The sequence below is a fragment of the Panthera uncia genome, unplaced genomic scaffold (genome assembly GCF_023721935.1).
Source record: "Panthera uncia isolate 11264 unplaced genomic scaffold, Puncia_PCG_1.0 HiC_scaffold_1345, whole genome shotgun sequence".
Classification (NCBI taxonomy): domain Eukaryota; kingdom Metazoa; phylum Chordata; class Mammalia; order Carnivora; family Felidae; genus Panthera; species Panthera uncia.
In genome coordinates, this window is record NW_026057970.1 from 18,739 (window position 1) to 38,959 (window position 20,221).

Here is a 20,221-nt window from a genome sequence, read left to right on the forward strand (position 1 = left end):
CCTCCAGTGAATCAGCCACGTTTGGCAATTAATGCACTAGACAATTATACTAGAGCACACTCTAATAAAGGCAAGGTGAACACCAAATCATGCAGGCACTACTCCTTTGAGTGCACACACATCTTCTCTTGGCAGATAAAGACGCTTCTGGTGGCGGGTCCTTGTGTTTGGGGCTCAAATCCTTTCCCCATTCCCTGTCCTAGCCAGCACATGCCATCTCAGACTATTTACAGCAACTGCCCCCACAGCACTTCGCTAAGGCCAGGCCCATCACCACGGCTCTCCTCCATCTGCACCAGATGAAACGGCCAGGGCTGTGTCTGCCACACAGGCAAAGAAATAAAAATATCCAAGAGGCTGCCACTTATTAAATGCTAAAGGAGGAGATTAAGGGGTGGGGGGAAAAAAGAACCAGAATGATACAGAAAGTACCATCAATTACAATAAGAGCAAGCCTAAAATGCTCACTATGGTCCAGGCACTGTTCTAAGCCCTTTAACTCACTGGATCATCAGAAAAACCAACACCCCTAGAAGACAGATACTGTTGTTATCTCCATTTTGCAGATTTTAAAACGGAACTGAACTTAGGCAACCTGGCTATACTAAAGAGAACATAGCCTTTGGAGACAAACTGGGTTCGAATCTTGGCTCTGCCACTTAGTAACTGCACAGTCTTAAATCAGCTCTTTAAGCTCTACTTAATACCCCATCCATGATATGGCATAACTGTTTATAAGCATTTAGCAGACTGTCTGATACATAATAAGTACTCAAAGAGCAACTTTTATCAGTGCCACCATATCCTCTCCCAGGGGATTCACTTCCTAGTTTCTTTAATATATTTGAGGAAGAAAAAGAGGTATTGCACCCCTCCCTCACAACACTTGGGTATCAAAAACTCCTGATATAAGTTTAAATATTCATATGAGTGTATTTTATTTTCTCACTTAATGGGCATTTCCCCCAAACCAAGAATACCATGTGGTTAAAAACAAAACAAATTCCCCACATCACCAATATTACTGTGCCAGAAGTTAAAACAAACAAAACAAAACAACACAGCTTCATTTGACCTTTACAATTAGTATAAGACAGACGATTACCTTCATTTTACAGGCAAGGAAACAGAGCTTCAGAAAAGTGAAACACTTGTTCACAGAGAGCTAGTAGCTACAATAAACCAGAACTCTAAGTTTCCTGAAGCCAAAGCAGCAGAGCGTTGTTCTTCTTGGAGACGCCGCTTCCACAAAGCACAAGGGATTTGAAGTACGGTTTGCGGAGTCCAATAACCATGGAAACCATTTAATGGATAAAGGGGGAAAAACTCGAGAACCTCTAATCTTAACAGTCTTAGAGCTAAGGATGTAGCTTTAAAAGGTTTAATCAGATTAGCGCATCAAAACTCTCACACAAAGCAGGGAAAGAGAGAGAGCTGACCTCCCTGAAATAATGATGTGTAACCTCTCAGTCAGTTTTCAACACTGAACTTACAGAATTAAAACAAAAGCCTTCACTTAATCCTACCAAAAACGAAGGATGACTTGTATGAATCCTTTTAGGGTTTATAGTTCAAAATTAAACAGGACACGTGTGACTTGCTTAGAACTCCAGCTGGTAAACAATTAATGGTTCACCACTTACCAAATTTTAAAACAAATTTAAAACAGTGAACCCAACAGAAAAATAGGTAAACATACAGGCAAGAGAGAAAAAAACTTAAATCTTTATGACAAATACTCATATAACATATACTATATGTCAAGCACGGATTTAAGCCCTTTATAAATATTAACTCATTTAATCCTCATAAGTGACCCAGGAAGCAGAGAAAGGTTAAGTAATTTGCTCATGTTCACACAGCTGGCAAACTACGGAGCTAGGATACAAATCCAGGCAGTAGGATTTCAAACAGCCAATAAATAGAAAAATGTGTATGAATTCATTCTGAAGAACTGCATAATTAAAACAATGAGATACAATTTTTGCCTATCACACTGCAAAGATGAAATAATTTGATTATAACCCATGTTAGTAAGTGTATAAAGAGACATTTTCATATATTGAAAGTGGAACTATACATTTTTATTTTACATGTTTTAAGTTTATTTATTTTGAGGGAGGTGGAGCATAATGAAAGGGAGAGAAAGATACCCAAGCTGGGCTCCACACCAAGCCCAGATGATCTCATGATGGTGAGATCATGACCTGAGCCAAAACCAAGAGTTGGACACTTAACCAATTGAGCCAGCCAGGAGTCCCACAAGTGGAGTTGTAAATTTAATGTCATATTTTTGAAGGGCAATTTGACAAAAATCTAGGAAGTTGATAAATGAACAAACTTGTTAACTAACTTTTTCTTATAGTTATTTTTATGAGAGCGCAGGCAGGTATGTACAAGGAAGTTCAGTCTAGTACTAATGATAATGATGACAACAAAAGAGATACAACCGTCAACAGGGGAATAAAGAAACCACAGGCTACCTGTCCAATGTAATAAATACTGAGCAACTTTTTAAAAGCCTATATATTAGTGTGTGATGATATGAAAAAGGTCTAAAAACACAATCAACAAATCTGCAAAATAAAACAGTGTAAAGTCTGGATTTCCTTAAGGATCTACACATGCACATATGTGTGTACATATACACATATATGCATAGAAAATACTTAGAAAGATCAAATAACCTATGAATGTTAATTGCCTTTAGGGAGTACAAAGGAAAAAGCAGAGAAGAAATAGGAATGCTGTCTATTTCTAATACCATTGTATAGCTTTTTAAAAAATGATTGCATTATATTTAACTATTACATTTACGGTATTTTAATGGCTTTACAAAAACTAAATAGGGCTGATTTGTAACAGTCTCAAAGACACCAAGCAGAAATGGTCCTTAAGATAAAGAAAAAGAAGACATATCACTCACAGTTACTGGGTCTAGATAAAGACCACGTAAGAAACTCAGAAATAATCCTTTGGGGCTGGGGCAGGGTGGAAATCAAAATAATCCCTGTAGAGAGAAATTATAAATATATAGGAAATCTATCTTCTATCTCAGGGACAGGTTTTCTATTTATTCAGTGCTAGAAACAAAAATAATGCAGCTAGCCAGAGACATAGAAACTGAACTAGTCTGGAGTCAGAAACTACACTTGGACTCCATGTTTGTTTTAACTAGCTATATAATGCTGGACAGTTGCTCAGTGCCTCTTTTCCAAATATTCCTCAAAAAAATGAAGACAGTGAATTTCTTAAGACTCCTCTAGATCTAAATCCTTTCATTATTTTACCTTAGTTTGAAAAAGAATCCCTACACATAACAATCTAAGATTTTGAGCCATGGATAAAAACTTTTACACTTGAGAATACAGCAATTTATTAAGGAGATGCTAATTATCTGGAACTATCCCTGCCTGCTGTTAGCAACTCACCGGGAGTCCAGCTTCGGGCACCTCCAGGTGGTAGGAGGTATTTAGACTTTTTGACTGTGCACAGAGACAGAATGCTATCAAGTACTGTGAAAAACTTGATGATTCATTTTGAGTTGGTTTTATGCTTTTATTTTGGTTTCTCTATAAATTTATTAAATAGAGCCAATCAGACTAACATATCTCCAGCCTCAGCACAAACTGAAACTTCAACAATGCAGGGGACACTTCTACCAATGGAACACAGGCAAGTTTTAGTAAGTTCAATAAAAATTCTTCGGTGAGTGACTTTATAAAGAAACCCCATTCTGACATACCAGGGGCCATACTAGGAAAAGGGAAGAACTAGAATGAAGAGCCTCTCACATTCCCAACAGATAAAAAAAATAAACAGTTGATTCTTGAACAACACGGATTTGAACTGCATGGGTCCGCTTAAGTGCAGATTTTTTTTTTTCAGTAAATACAGTACAATATGTAAATATTATAAAATTTTTAGTAAATACAGTACAGATATTTTTTCAGTAAATACAGTACAATATTGTAAATATTGTAAATATTTTCTCTTTATGATTTTAACCTTTTTTTCTCTAGCTTATTGTTTTTTAAGAATACAGTAATAAATATACAAAATGTGTTAATGTTTATGTTATCAGGAAGTCTGGTCAAAAACAGGCTATTAATTAAGTTTTGGGGAGTCAAAAGTTATACTTGAATTTTTGACTGTGGTAGGGAGGGAGGTGGAGGGTTGGTGTCTCTAACCCCCATGTTGTTCAAGAGTCAATTAGACACGGGCATAAAAAGACAATAACGAGAAAATATAAATGGGCACTAAATACTTAAGAGGTCTACCAATCTAAAAAAAAAAAGCTAATTAAAAGCAAATAACATGTTTTAAGTTATAAAATTGGCAAAGATTGTTCAAACCTACAAATACCCAATACTAGTAAGAGTCACGCAAGCAGGCACATGCACATACTGCTTACACAGGTGGCAATCAATACAATCCTCCTGGAAAACAATTTGGCAAGAGGTACAACCAGCTTCTGAAAAGTTTGCTTCCTTGCACTATTAATTCCTTGCCTAGAAACATTCTACTCAAATGATCAGAGATTTGTATACAGATACCTATTTTCCAGACGTTGTTTCTGTTTTGTTTTCAATGAACGAGAAAAGCACATACCCAAGCAAAATCATGGTATATGAGTTCAATAAAATATTAGGCATTGATCAAAGACTAATGGCATTGGAGAGGTAAGGCAAAAGGCAAAGAATATCCTGGGTTTTTTTCTTTATTCTTACTAGTATTTTCCAAATTTTTTACAATAAACACATGCTATATTGGGCATAGATTCAAAGACCTATATTTGTTTTCACTACCAAAATGTATGTTAACAGTCGATGGCATCTTAAAAATCACTATCAGCCAAGCAGTGATTGTAATGTGGAGGCCACTGACCACAAACCTAGGGTGACTAGACAATTTTAAGCCTTTCCAGGTTTCAGTCAACAAAGCACTTAAGATCAACTGTGGAATGAAGAAGAACCCTGGATTTTATCTGAAAACTTTCCATTAAAATCTCCTTTGGAGATCATGAAAGGATAGTATCAAATATGCAGAATGAAGATCTTCAGCTTGGAAGAAAGCCCTGGAGAATATAGTAACCGACTCAAAAAACACTCTATCATTAATGCTCTCAAAGGCAGATAAGATAATGTAGTGTGTAGAAAAATGGATGGTGACAACTAGGTTAAAAAAAAAAATAAGGACTTACAAAAATAAGGCTGTGAATATAAATTAGAAATGCCTTAACCAACCTGTTTATATTTTCTTTCACTTTTATGAAAAAGATTAAGATATGTAAAAATAACTCTCTGAAAAAGGGAAAACTTAAGTCAAATGAACATTTTAATTAATAAAGTATTATGTCAGCAGGTCAGTAGGTCTTTCTTCCTTAGAGGTACATGAAATAATGGTGTGTTTTATAATCAATGAAATACAATATTACATTTGTAATTAGAATAGAGACAAGTGCTGTGGGCTGAATTGTGTCCCCTGAAAATTCATTTATTGAAGCCCCAAATCCCCATATGATGGTATTTGGAGATGGGGCCCTTGGGAGATAATTAGTTTTAAATGACATCACGAGGGTGGGGCCCTCATGACGGAATTAGTGTCCTTCTAAGAAGGGGTACCAGAGAGCTTGTGGTCTCTCTCACCATTTGAGGACACAGGAAGGCAACCGTCTACAAAACAGAGTCTTACCCAGAACCCAACAATACTGGTGCTCTGGTATCAGACATCTGGCCTCCAGAACTGTGAGAAAATAAATTTCTGTTTTTTAAGCCACTCAGTCCATGGTATTTTGTTATGGCAGCATGAACTAAGACAATAAGAAAACATACCATCAAACAAATATATATATTTTTAATATCTGACACTTGGAAATAAATTTTCTATATAACTCAAAAGTTATCTACGGGGCGGTGAGAGGTAGGGACAAAGAAGCCCCTTTTAAAGTTTATTTATTTAATTTCTGTGAGAGAGAGACTGTTAGCAGGGGAGGGGCAGAGACAGAAGGAGAGAGAATCCCATCGTGACTGTCACTGTCAACGCAGAGCCTGATTTGGGGCTCAAATTCATGAACCGTGAAATCATGACCTGAGCTGAAATCAGACACTTAACCAACTGAGCCACCCAGGTGCCCAAAGACAAAAATTATTAACATATAAATAGTTCAATTTTGAGAACTGAAATAGAAGTGCAATCATCGGAAATCAGCAGTATACAGGTAGCTCTCTCCCATCCTTAGTCAGGAGTTTGCATCCAGGCTCCTAGCCTCTGCTGCCGGTCGGCTCCTTATCTATAAAAACTCCAGACAAGTGCTCAAACTATTACAGCCACCTATGTATGTATCCCCTATCAGAGACATCATCCTTCCTAAGTACTCTGTGTTCCAGGACAGTCTCAGGACACAAAGACCGTCATTATATACCAAATCCAGCAGTTTGGTGTCCCCAAACTCCCTTAAAGATGGGAAACTTTTGGGGCGCCTGGGTGGCTTGGTCGGTTAAGCGTCCGACTTCGGCTCAGGTCATGATCTCACGGCCTGTGAGTTCGAGCCCCGCATCGGGCTCTGTGCTGACCGCTCAGAGCCTGGAGCCTGTTTCAGATTCTGTGTCTCCCTCTCTCTCTGCCCCTCCCCTGTTCATGCTCTGTCTCTATCTCAAAAATAAATAAACGTTAAAAAAAAAATAATTAAAAAAAAGATGGGAAACTTTGACATAAATAAACTTGAAAGTAAAGAATTAAAAACCAACTGCTCATGTCTTATTTTTACCCCTAAAATAGTGCTGCGGTCGCCAAAACTTAAAAATTCTCCAACTCTAGGGGCACATCTGGGTGGCTCAGTTGGCTATGCATCCAACTTCAGCTCGAGTCATGATCCCACAGTTCATAGGTTCGAGGCCCGCATCAAGCTCTGTACTGACAGCTCAGAGCCTGGAGCCTGCTTCAGATTCTGTGTCTCCTCCTCTCTCTGCCCCTCCCCCACTCACACTCTCTCTCAAAAATACACAAACTTTAAAAAAAAAAAAAGAATTCTCCGAGTCTACACCAGCACCTTTAATGGCTGTTTCACAACTAGCCTGCTACCAAAGCAGGGAGAAATGTGGGATAGAGACCTACTTTCCAATGCCATGATATCAGATGTGAATAAAGGTTTCTCAATTTAAAGCTCTACACCAAGGCTAGGGCTACCCAACTGATTACCCCTAGTGGCCATCCATCAGCTGCAGGACAAATGCAAGGTCAAAGCCTCATCCTCCTAAGAGGAATAATAAGTTCATATCATCCTTCACAGAACAAAAAGAAAAAAAAAAGTCAATCTAGATCAAATCTTTGGTAGCTTACCTCCCCCCTCAGAAACTGTATTTTCCAGTAGATTATATGAAATCAAGATTTTTATATTCCTGTAGAATAGAAATAAAACCTTGGAATTCTCCCAGAAAATGCAAATTGGTCACATAAAAATTCAAATATAGAGCTTCTATGAGAATTAAGAAATTACACATGACAAAGTTCTTTGAAAACTCGATATATAGAAAATAAGACCATTGTTTGGGGGGTTTATTTGTTTACAGAAAAGCAACTTTATTTTTTAAAAAGTATTGATAGGGGCACCTGGGTGGCTCAGTTAGGTATCCAATTCTTGATCTCAGGGTCATGAGTTCAAGCCTTGCATTGGATTCCATGCTGGGCATGATGCCTACTTAAAAAAATAAAAACCAGGGGTGCCTGGGTGGCTCAGTCAGTTGAACATCTGACTTCAGCTCAGGTCATGATCTCACAGCTTGTGAGTTCGAGCCCTGCATCAGGCTCTGTGCTGCTGGCTCGGAGCCTGCTTCCGATCCTGTGCCTCCCTCACTCTCTGCCCCTCCCCTGCTCATGCTCTCTCTCCCTCAAAAATAAATAAACATTAAAAAAAATTTTTTTAATAAAATAAAACAATAAATAAAAACCAGGGGCGCCTGGGTGGCTCATTCGGTTAAGCAACTGACTCTTAATTTCAGCTCGGATCATGATCTCATGGTTGGTAGGAATGAACCCCATGTCAGGCTCTGCTCAGACAGCGCGGAGCCTGCTTGGGATTTGCTTTCTCCCTCTCTCTCAGCTTCTCCTTCACTTGCACACACACACTGTCTCCCTCAAAGGAAGTATTTTAAAAAATTAAAATAAAAAAATAAAAAATATTTAGGGGCTTCTGGGTGACTCAGAAGGTTAAGCATCCAACTTCCGCTCATATCATGATCTTGTGTTTGTGGGTTCGAGCCCAGCATCAGACTCTGTGCTCACAGCTCAGAGCCTGGAGCCTGCTTCAGATTCTGTGCCTCCCTCTCTCTCTGCCCCTCCCCCACTTGCACTCTGTCTCCCTCTCTCTCTCAAAAATAAACATTAAAAAAATTTTTTAATATGGTATTTATAAATGAAATTAGATTTGACCCAAAAAACTGGACTCTGAGTTGTTACTTTGTATTTCTCTATTAAGTTTCCTACTACATTTACACATATACAGTTGGCCCTTGAACAACACAGGTTTGAACTGCATTGGTCCACTTATACGTGGATGTTTTTTCTTCAATAAATACAGTCAGTACTGTAAATATATATTTTTCTCTTCCTTAGGATTTTCCTAGCAAATTTTTTTCTAGCTTACCTTATTTTAAGAATACAGTATATAATACTATGTATAAAATATATGTTAATACTATGTATAAAATATATGTTAATAGACTGTTTATGTTATGCTTCCAGTCCAACAGGTTATTAGTAGTTAAGTTCAGTCCAGTCCAACAGGTTATTAGTAGTTAAGTTTTGGGGAGTCAAAAGTTACATGTTGATTTTCAACTATGTGGGGGTCGGGAATCCCTAATCCCTGCATTGTTTCATGGTCAACTATACATGCAAAGAAGGACCCAAGTAAATAAGTGCTGTTGTTTGAGAATTCTGCCACAAACTTTATGAAGGAATTCTTGGAAGTCTTACTGGCCAAAAAACAAAGAAGATCCAGGCAGTGTCTTGATTTCACTTTCTGTGTCCAGAGCTTTCACTAATTATGCCCTTCACAGGAAACAGGCTGTTCAGGATGAACCAGCTTGGTCCATTATGTGTAGGCACCTAACACATGATAAATGCTAAGTATCTGTTCTCTTCCTTCTCTCTTTCATCCTTTATAGTTCCCTAAAACATATGGAAAAGGTACAAAGAGGATGGAAGGCAGAGCCTTCTAAACAGGAAGACCTTCATTAATTAAGGATGTGTTGAAATGAAACATCTCAGAAACTACATAAACTGTACTTAGAAATCTATTCTTAAAGCTGCTCGCTGACTCCCAAAATCTCTTTAAGCAAAGGAAAGAGGCTTTTCATTTAATTTCACAAAGAAAAAGGATAAAATGGCAGTACTTGATATAGGCTAAAAGGTAAAGGACTTCTAAAGAATAGACCACCATACAACAGACAAATGACTCAGCTTTCTCAGTTTGAGGGAAAGGGTAAAGATGGCACAAAAAGACTTCAGTATGCAAAGACGATGGCAGAGTATTTGGAAATGGGAAGTCGTGGAAAGAAGCTTCTAGAACATCACTCCTGAGAGCAGTCCCACCTTCTCTTCAAGGGAAGAACAAGAAGCTTTACAAGGGTTTTGTTTGTTCTTAAAGGCACCACACAGTGTTCTAAGGAAAGCAAAGCTCTACTGAATATTTAGCAGAAGCCATGTGTCAAGTGAGACTTCTGCAAAAAGGTCCTTGTATTTAACCCTGACAACATCCCTGTAAGGTAGCTTAGTGAATAAATTTGTCCAAATTCAAGTAAACTAGGAGGTGATCAAGCTGGGATTTGAATCTGTGACTTCTAATTCCAAAGTCTGTGCTTTTTATAGACTTTGAGACATGTATAGACAACAAAGAAAAAATGGTGAAGGAACCATATCAAACCAGAGGGAACAGCATTCCTGACTTTACCAAAAACCAACCTGGCTTCTATTCTGTTTTTATATCATGTCCCAATATTTTACAGAATTTTCTTAAGTGCCCTGGTAAAGAGAAATACAATACCTTTAGACTGAACTATTTCTGCCTGTTTTGTTGCTTGGGAAACATTTTTGGAGTCCGTTAACAACACGATACCATATATCCATAGCTCAGCAAGACAGTCACTGCACTAAATTCCTAAATAATAGTCCACAACCACAGAAAATGGGCAATGCAGCACAGAATAATCAAAAGCAGCTTCATATTTTCCGGATAAAACAAAGCATCGTTTGTATGGAGGCATTTTTAGAAGGTACCACTGAAAACCAGACTGCAGCCTGGAATGGCTTAAAATACCACATTTAACAATCACATCAGTGGCTTTTAAACTTTAGAGGCAAACAGCTTCCTTTTACTACAAATTCAAAGTGAAGGATTAGATGCAAAGCTAACAGATTAATTCAATACACATTCAAGTTTACAGACTATCCAATGCCTTAATTAACACCATTACAAGTGCACTTAGCCGACCAGCTGGGTTGTAACGATGAAAAGGTGAAGGTCAAATGTGTTTTTTTTTTTTAATAAATTGCTTCAAACTAAGCCTCCCTGCTGAAAAAAAAGAACACAAATAATTAAACTGAAAGGAAAAGGCTAATAAACAATTATTTGGGCATATTAAGCAACCCTTCTTTACACAGTCTATATTTTAATTGAGGCAGTGCTTCAATTAGAAGTTCACCAAACTTTGTTCTTCTTCCTCAACTTGGAGCTTCTTCCCCACCAAAACAGAACAATTGCAAAAGTTGGATAGGGCGAAAGACTATGGTTTCAAGCTTAGCACAGAGCAGAAGGGAGGGATACAGAGAGAGGGACAAACCCTCTCTAGAAGGGCAACAGGTCTTGTCTATTGCTTCCAGAAGGATGCCACTATCTCCAGGATTAAAAGAAAAAACCCAAACTGCTAGCAACTGTAAGCTGCAATTATATCAAATATGTTAGCAAAAAATTAGGTTTCATTTCTGGGAGCCCAATAGGCAAAAAAAAAAAAAAAAAGTCCAAAAAACTAGCCAACTCATTTATTCACTCTGGAAGTGGCAGCTATTCCAATGAGCTATCCTACAGATTTGTGCTTGGTTTCTGAAGTGGAGGGGACCTGCCAATGTCTAGGACAGAAGACTCCTCTTCAATGCATGTCTCAGTGGGAGGTGAAGTCCACTTCACCCTGTAAAATTAAGAAGTCAAAATACACACCTGTCCCACTTCTGCAGCTAGAACCCAGCATGGAAACCAGGCTCAGTCATTTAGATACACTTGCCCCACACTTTCAGTTATTCCTTGGCTATTTTTAACCATGTTTTCTCCCAGATGAATTTTTAAATCAATTGGCTATTTGTGTTAAAAAAAAAAAAAAATGACAGGATTTTTTTGAGCAGTGAAAATACTCTGTAGGATACTATAACAATAGGTACAGGTCATTACACATTTGTCCAAACCCATAGAATGTACCACATCAAGAGTGAACCCTAATGTAAACTGTGGGATTTGGGTGATTGTGATGTGTCAGTGTAGGTTCATCTATCGTAACAAATGTACTACTCTGGTGGGGGGTGTTGATCACGGGGGAGGCTGTGAGTAAGTGGGGGCAGAGGATATATGGGAAACCTCTGTACCTTCTGCTCAATTTTGCTATGAACCTAAAACTGCTCTAAAAGAACCATGTCTTTAGGGCACCTGGTTAAAGTATCTGACTTCGACTCTGGTCATGATCTCACAGTTTGTGAGCTCAAACCCTCCATCAGGCTCTCTGCTGTCAGCACAGAGCCGGCTTCAGAAACTGTCCCGCTCTCTCTCAGCCCCTTCCCAACTTGCATGCATATGCTCTCTCTCTCTCTCTCTCAAAAACAAAATAAACAATGTCTTTAAAAATAAAATAGGATTTCATTAGTGATTAAATGAAATGTATAGGTAATTCTATGAGAGTTAATCGGTTTAAAATAACGCTTTTGTCCACTTGGAAAGCATAGTATTTCTTTCCATTTATTCAGGTCTTCCTGTAAGTGCTTCAGCAAAGTTTTATTTTATTTTATTTTTTTTCAGTGTAAGGCTTGTACATTTTTTCTTAGGTTGATCTATGAAAGTTTTTGTTTCTATTATAAAATGGGACTTTTCCCTATTGGTTTTCTAACAGTGCTGTTCTATAGAAAAAATATTAATTCCCTACATTGCTCTTTTATCGACTCTAAACTCTTACTTGGTCCATACTTATATCAGAATACTCTCAATATACTCACAGCAATTATTTCATCTTCAAATTAAGTAGGTTTAATAATAGTAACATGAAAGTTTTTTGATAGCAAAGGTCACTTAAAAAGACGTGGTCTCTCCCCTCTGGAGAGCTTCAAAATAAATACATTTGCTTTAGATCAAGTCCTTAACATAAGAGCAGGGAAGGGAAAAAAAAAAAAAATAGATGCCCTCATCTAGCTCTCCCCACGTTGTGGTTTAATATTGATTTTTGCTCCCTCGGGCCTAACTCAAGGTCAAGAGAAATACAGTACTCATTTGCACTGATGGAATGGTGGGGACAAAGCAAATGTACTTTCCCAAAAAACATTTTCAAGTTTTTAATACTGCATTCTCTGACACAGTTCAACAGCCTCCAGAAAACACATTTTGCTTAGCTATAAGCATTCCCTACATTATAAAAAGCATAATTAAAAAAAAAAAAAAAAGAATTTCACCATTTTTAGAGTTCACCCAATGGCTTTTAATAGTTTAATATTCAACATACATTATTTCAAATACCATTATATACATATAAATTTCAATACCTAAAATTTTACCAATAATTTAAAGTACACATATGTGACATTTTCTTTTAGGGATAGGAACTGAGGATGTAATGACTTTTCAATACATATTTCTGAAAAAATGTCTGCTTTCTTTTGAAGAATACTAAATTTAACTCAGTGATTATGTTTTCCAAATTCTCAAAGCTGATTCGATTAAAAAAAAAAAAGTATAGTTCAAGATTGTAAAAACAACCTACAAGACATGTATAAAAAGCAAAGCTCAGTACTTTAGACATAAATATTTCCTAAATTTCTGTAATTGTGAGTTCAAGTACATAAAAATGAATTTTCCTTTGTCTTTGCAACAAAGATTGGTTTTAATTGGAAACAGGAGAGCAAAATTTTTCCACTTGTAGGAGATATTATTACCCAAGTCTCAGAGCAGTCTCCATAGATTAACCAGCTTTAATTTACAGAGAAACTTAGCTATGATCTACTTATATAATGAGAGTTGGCACTGAACTTAACATACGAATGGTCAAATTCCAAGTATTTTCCTCAATCATCTTGTGACATAACTTCATCAAGATTTAAAATTCCATCTGCTTTGTTCCCCAACTACCACAACCAGATTCTAGTTAAGAGAAAAAAGGCACATACCATACAGATGTTTTATGAGAAATGTTCCCATTGCTTTTTCAAGTTGGTTTGCATTAGTGAAAAGCCATAGTGTGGGAATTATTATGAAGAAATGATTCAGAAAAAAACAGTAGTTGCTCTTAACAACCAGAGGGGGAAATGAACCCAAAATCACATGCTCTAAAACTGGAAAAGTTACAAATGCAAACTATGTTCACGGTCTGGCCCTTCTGAAAGGCAGGGTGCCCCACATCATTACTGTACTGTTATTTTACTGGCACTGGTCAAAGAGCATCGTGGGTCTGCTGTGAAAGACTCCATTACAAAGCAGGGAGTTTTGGCTTGGAGATCCAGGCCAGTGGTTGGGCAGCTCCAGCTAGATAGACGGCTTAGGACCCAATTTAATGCTGAAAATTCCAAAGGCATGTAAAGAAGCAACTAACAAAGTCCCTAGCATGAGTGTCAGACAAGCCAAAACTGGGGAGGGAAATTTTTTTAAACAGCTTTCAGAGAAATCAAAAGAAGGATATTTTGGCCTTGCCCCAGCAGAGGGTGAATATCCTCCTGGACAGAAATCATGTGTACTGAAAAATCTCTATAGTAACCATTCTAATTAATTATTCAAAAGGTAGGGATTGGTTTTTTAAGATTAAAAGCAGAATATGGTCTCTTGTTTCTATCGTTAGAAACTGGTTTCTTTTTTTGTATCTGCTATACAGGTATTAATGAGAAGCTTCTAATAGAATCTTAACAGTAACTTTACAATAAAGGGTATCTTTTTTTAAATATTTATTTGAGAGAGCGAGCAGGAGCAGGGGAAGAACAGAGAGAGAGAGAGGGAGAGAGAGAGAGGGAGGGAGAGAGAGAGAGAGAGAGAGAGAGAGAGAGAGAGAATCCAAAGCAGGCTCTGCACTGACAGCAAGAGAGCCCGATGCAGGGCTCGAACTCACATCCGTGAGATCATGACCTGACCCAAAGTCAGATACTCAACCAACTGAGCCACCCAGGCACTCCTAAAGACTCTACTTTTAAAGTAAGTTTGACATTTTGCAGACTTTTTGGTTTAAGGGTTAATTAATAACAGAAAATTTGTCTAAATTCCATATAACTAAAAAGTTTAAGCCCACCTATTCTCTTAAGCACAGAAACAACACATATTAATATGATCATTAACATTACATAACATACATTATGAATCTCACACACACATTACATAGTAACATTATGTAATAAAAGCTATTGCAACATCTTTTCAATTGAAGAGTTAACTATAATTCAGTGATGTTTTGGTAATAAGTGTACTTATTTATACTTTAATAGAAATTACAGGACGCCTGGTGGCTCAGTCAGTGAAGCATCCAACTCTTGATCTCAGCTCAGGTCATCATCTCACCATTCATGCGTGAGACCAAGCCCCGTGCTGGGCTCTGCACTGTGAGCATGGAGTATCCCTGCTTAGGATTCTCTCTCCCTCTTTCTCTCTCTCGCTCTGCCCCTTCCTGGCATGTGTGTGCGCACACATGCTCTCTCTCCAAATAAATAAGCATTAAAAAAATAGAAATTAAAACTGCAATGTTATTCAGTATACAATAACTCAGAAAACCAGCCACTCTCCAACTCCAGATCATCGTGAGTTTGCAGAGTGAAATAGCACATCTTGGGGAAATCAATCAATGCTAACAGATTTTTTATTGTACAATAATGGTAAAAAATATGTAATTTTCCTAGCAAGAGAAACAGACCACTAGTGGCCACCAAAATAACCTTAGAGGAGTTTATCACATGGAATGCAGTGAAGAGTCACAATGACTACATATGCACCAGAACTCTATCAACAGGAATGAAATCCAAGGCAAATTAAGTAGCTCTCATCATAATGAAAACTAGCAGTCTGGCACTGAGTGAGGCTACACCTGTTAGGCGGAAAATTTGATACTCAAAAGAGGAGGACCAGTCAGCCAGCAGTTGGTCAAACACATAAAATGAAATCGTGTGTGGGAAAAGGGAAAGGGCTTTCTAGAAATCAAATTCCTGGACACACCTGCTATCCCTCCATGTCTTAACTCTGACTGCCTCTGGATCTGAATGTTCTGTTAAAATTATGAACCTTCCAAGCGTTCTGCGGAAAGGATTTGGTTCGTAACCCAAACTCAGTTTTCAAAGTCACTTCCCATAAAAGAGCTCAGAAATGTATTTAATTTCTCATGGCTTCCAGGATTATGTGCATTCTCACCCAGAGCACTCCTTGGGACCCATTCCCGATGCAAGGGCATCCGTTCAGCCTAGAGTGAGCAGGTGTTGATGTCCCATACCCACCTGCTTGTTCAGCTCATTCCTGTACGTACCTGTCTCCTTCCTGCTCCCCTTTCCTCCCTCTCGGCTCTTTTTCAGCACAGCCTTTAACATTTTCAACACTCTTTTGCTTCTAAAGAGAAAAGGAGGGGAGGGAAGAGGAATTAAGGGTTATGAGTTGGAATATAACTTGCATACTGACACAAAAGATAACCTGTGCTCTAACACATTGCTTAGGAGAATATAAAGGTACCTTGAGTTTTACATTATTTTTCTCTGAAGAGACTAAGATGGGAAACTAAATGCTAAAGACACAAAGAGTATTTTATAACATTTAATGAAGTGATCAGAAGTTCACTGTCTTGTTATAAAAGTTTAAAAAAAAAAAAACTCACACCAGGGCATTCTCAGCATTCCACATCTAATTAAGGTTACGAGGCTAAATCTGGGCATGTTACTGTAAGATGTTTGGCACAGGAATTCAGGTCTCCTAACCCCAGTTCATCAAAAGAAAACATTAGAACAGAGAATCAACAAGATAATGGTTAAGAAGAAAGCTACATGTTTAAAGGCACGTTTTGCAGATGCTACTGATTATATAACCACAAGGAAAACATTTTGTAAGTTTATCAGATTAAAACATAACCTTATAAACATTTATAAAATAAATACAATGGAAACACATTTCAAAGCTGATGTCAGGGGACCCAATCAAACAGCATACATTACAGTGGGTTTTTACTACATATAGTTAGGACTTGGGGTAGGGGGTGGGAGGGTTGGGGATGGGGAAGAAAGTAGAACCTTCTGTGGTGCTACAGCTGAATCCTTTAAATGATAAGCTGCATTTTTAAACAGGGTTGTACTGAGCATGTAAAAACACCACAATGGCCCAGGCCTAAGATGAAACCTAAAACCATCCCTATAGCAAAAGGCAGACAAAGGGCCATTATTTCATCTCTGAGTCTCCAGTAGCTCTCTCCCCTCCAGGAACTCAGAGGAGATGGCTGGACAACTCCCAGTGGTAATGAATCCGAGTAGGTTGTGTTACCCATCACAGCGTTGTTAAGGCACTAAGGACAGGAAGGTGGAAGGCAAGCAGGTTGCTCTTGGAAAAAAGGACAGGACAGGACAGGACAGGAGAGGACAGGAGAGGACAGGAGAGGACAGGAGAGGACAGGAGAGGAGAGAAGGAAAAGAGGGAGAAACTGCTGGGGAGAAGCGGGTTCCACCTGCCTAGCGAGGTTGAATGCTTGAAATGGCCTCAATGTAACTAACACCCCACACAACTGCTCAATCCCAGAGTGAAACAGAGCCTTTGTGGGGACCACAGAGAGCCAAGAGTCTCAAAGTGCTGCCATTCACAGAGTCACACAACATAAGCACACAGCGTGACCTTCTATCATTTGGTCCAGGCCTGTATTTATTTTTCCAAGCCCTTTGTTTCCCTGACGAAGAAACAGAGACCCTGGAAGGCTGACTGCCCAGGGTCACACAGCTAATTAACAGCAGGGCTAGAATCCAAATGTGCAGGCCCCCAACAAGGGTCTTCTCCTTCCAACACACTGCCTCTCCCCTCAGAAAGTGAAAGCTTTGGGCAAGAGCAATCAAACCAACAAACCAAAATCAACAACAAATCAACCCACCCTAGAGATACCAGGAAGACAGTATTTTAAGCAGAACTTGGAGAAAGCTAAAGTTTAATGGAGTTAAATCACTTTACAAAACAAGTCTGCACACACAAAAGGCTTACAGCCTAATTTTTTTTAAAAAGTCTGCTTCAGTGAAGGGTGCCCGGGGGGCTCAGTTGAGTGTCCAACTCTTGGTTTTGGCTCAGGTCATGATCTCACAGTTTGTAGGTTCATGCCCTGCGTCAAGCTCTGTGCTGACAGCATGGAGCCTGCTATGGATTCTCTCTCTGCCCCTCGACCCCACTCAGGCACACCCATGTTCTTTCTCTCTCAAAATAAATTTAAAAACTTAAAAAAATTAAAATGCTACTTCAGTGAACCCTGGTGCAAAGATTTGGGTTTCACCTGAAGGGCAAGCACTGAACCTGGGAAGACCACCAAATTGTGGCAACACCAGTTTCTATGATCATGCTTAAAAGAAACACTGAAAAATGTTGTGTAAAAAATGGTGGACAAAATTCAATAATAGATGCCTGCTAAGCTTGGATTTTTTCTTTTCCAAATCAATCAACCTTCAAGGTTTGTCATTTAACAAAGACAACATACTTCAAAAATAAAAGAAAATTATTGATGGAGTCGTGCCAATAGAGCTTGGCTATGGTCCCTTAGTGAGCTCTCCCAGAGCCCTGTACTTCTCTGGACCACAGACTGGCTCAGGCCCCACCATGGCAGTGAGGCTGCCCCTGATTAATCACCCTGGTCATCTCCAACCCACAGCATATCTGCTTTGCCATGGGAAAGACATGTCCCACAGGGTGAGGACTAGGAGACACAGGCTTGGGCATCTCATCCCAGACTCCCTGGATGCCTACTTTGGGGAGCTCAGCTATTTTCAGGATAGTCACATCTTCCACATCAGTGGTCTTGAGTTAAGTGAAAGAGGCTATCAGATAGCCACTGTAATTTTTCTTTCCAGTTCCTGCTTTCCTCCATAAATAGCAAGTCAAGGGGAAAAGCTTAAATTTATTTTCTAAGACTTATTTGAACTATGACCTGGAGAAACTTTAACTGGGTGTACCTGAGTACAAAAGTAACTTCAGCTTCTATTTATTTAAATTATATACTTTCGAGGAAGAGAGAAAAGACTAGCCCCTAGATCAGGCTCTGAAATTCTCTAATGGGGGAAAGTTGCTATAATTTTCATTTAAAAGAAAATAAAATGTGAATAAATAATGTTAACCCTAGACAACCAATGAGGAGAGGAGAGGAGAGGAGAGGAGTTTCCTTATTTTCCTACTATCATTCAACATCTAAGTTTCCCAAATACCATAGGTTCTTCCTTTTAAAATGCCCAGAAGTTAAATAAACTACCAAGCTTACTTTCACTTTTTGGATTTCTCCTTTAACACAAAGTCTTTGGGGATAGGCACAACATCTCCATGTTATGTGTTAGCATTCTACACAGTGATTACAATGATATGCAAATTATAACAAAGATCACCCTAAGTAAAACAGGGAGGATTTAAATGCAAGACCAATCTGTTCTGGTTTGCAGTCATAATGGCAGCATCGTAACCATGACCACCTTGTCTGAAATCACAGAGTAACATAGTGTTAAAATTCTCCTCTTCTGGAGTGCCATACTGCCTGTTTACACAATTCCAAGTGGAATCTGTGAGCTGAGGGCAGGGACTATGCTAATTCTTTAATACAAACAGAAGCCAGAACACAGGCTTCATACCCACTCTGTTCTCCGTATTTGTTGACAGATTTAACTAGGCTGCAATGAACACAGATGAGCGACTTCCTCCAAATCAAGCAATTAGCCAACATTTATAGCAGTTTATAAGTTACAAGGAACATTCCTATAGATTTTCATTCACAAGAAACACAGAAACAGAAAACACAGTTAAATTCATGTGACATCAGGCAATGAGACAGTACAGAAGGAATGCTACATTTCCTAATACCCCTTCAAGTCAACACCTGAATTAACCTTAAAATCTCCTGGTAACAAAATCTTATTATCCAGTTATCCTGAGTTTGTATGCACTCCACTAGAAGGAGCATCTCCCATCAAACCATATATCTGACCTCAAAGCAACGCTGTTTCTGAAGGTGGCTCCCTTTTGCCAAAATTAAGCAAATCAAAATAGCAATATTTACAAGTGAAACACTGAAAACTAAGTTGTACATAATTAAGGATTTTTTTTCCCCAGAAAAGGGAGAGACATCAAAAACATCCTCATCTTTAAGGGTTTGAAAATATTTTCCACCCTACTAAGGTCTGACTTATCAAAATAATAGCCATGTCCTCTGGTATGACTACCTGTGGAACTTTCTTTGCATTAGCAATCCTCAGTGTTTATTAAAAGAAAGGAAATGTGTGGTGGCAGTGGGAGGTCTGAAGCACCCTTCAAGATAAATAATATATAGAACAGGGCAAATTAAGAAAACAAAGCAGCATAGAGACCACAAAAGGAAACAAAGGGGCCTGCTAGCTGGGGCACTGGCCCTTGGCTGGAAATTCACGGAAAATTACATTATAGAAGCTTCCTGAAAGCAAGAGCCACATCTCAACATTCTTTTAGAGCTCCCATGAAGCTGGGGAAAAAACAACCCCTGATGAATACTTGAAATTCCAGTAGGTCTCTCTCCCTGCTCTGGCTCCTGGTGCCCCGTGCCCCCTAACCCCAGCCTTTTTTTCCCCCTCTTATAGTAGAAGCCGCCTAAGAATCAAGAGACCTAATCCCAGCTGTGGCCCACACATTGTAACTAGGAACAAGTCACTGAACTTCTCCAGGATTCAGATGCGTCAGCCAGAAAAGGTGGGGGAGACACTGGGCTATAATTTATTTCCCAAGACACACAGGCCCAATCATTCACTCTTCTTTATTCAAAACCAC

The 20,221-nt window shown here is 38.7% G+C and overlaps 1 protein-coding gene across 1 annotated transcript in view; it reads right to left on the reverse strand.

Annotated features, from left to right (window-relative positions):
* LOC125916949 (protein TANC1-like) overlaps positions 1-20,221 on the reverse strand; it is a 110,341-nt gene that overhangs the window by 15,960 nt on the left and 74,160 nt on the right. The window contains exon 2 of the mRNA XM_049623195.1: positions 15,738-15,817. Coding sequence (XP_049479152.1) covers positions 15,738-15,798 — 61 coding nt within the window. The 5' untranslated portion in view covers positions 15,799-15,817. The remainder of the gene's footprint in view (positions 1-15,737; positions 15,818-20,221) is intronic.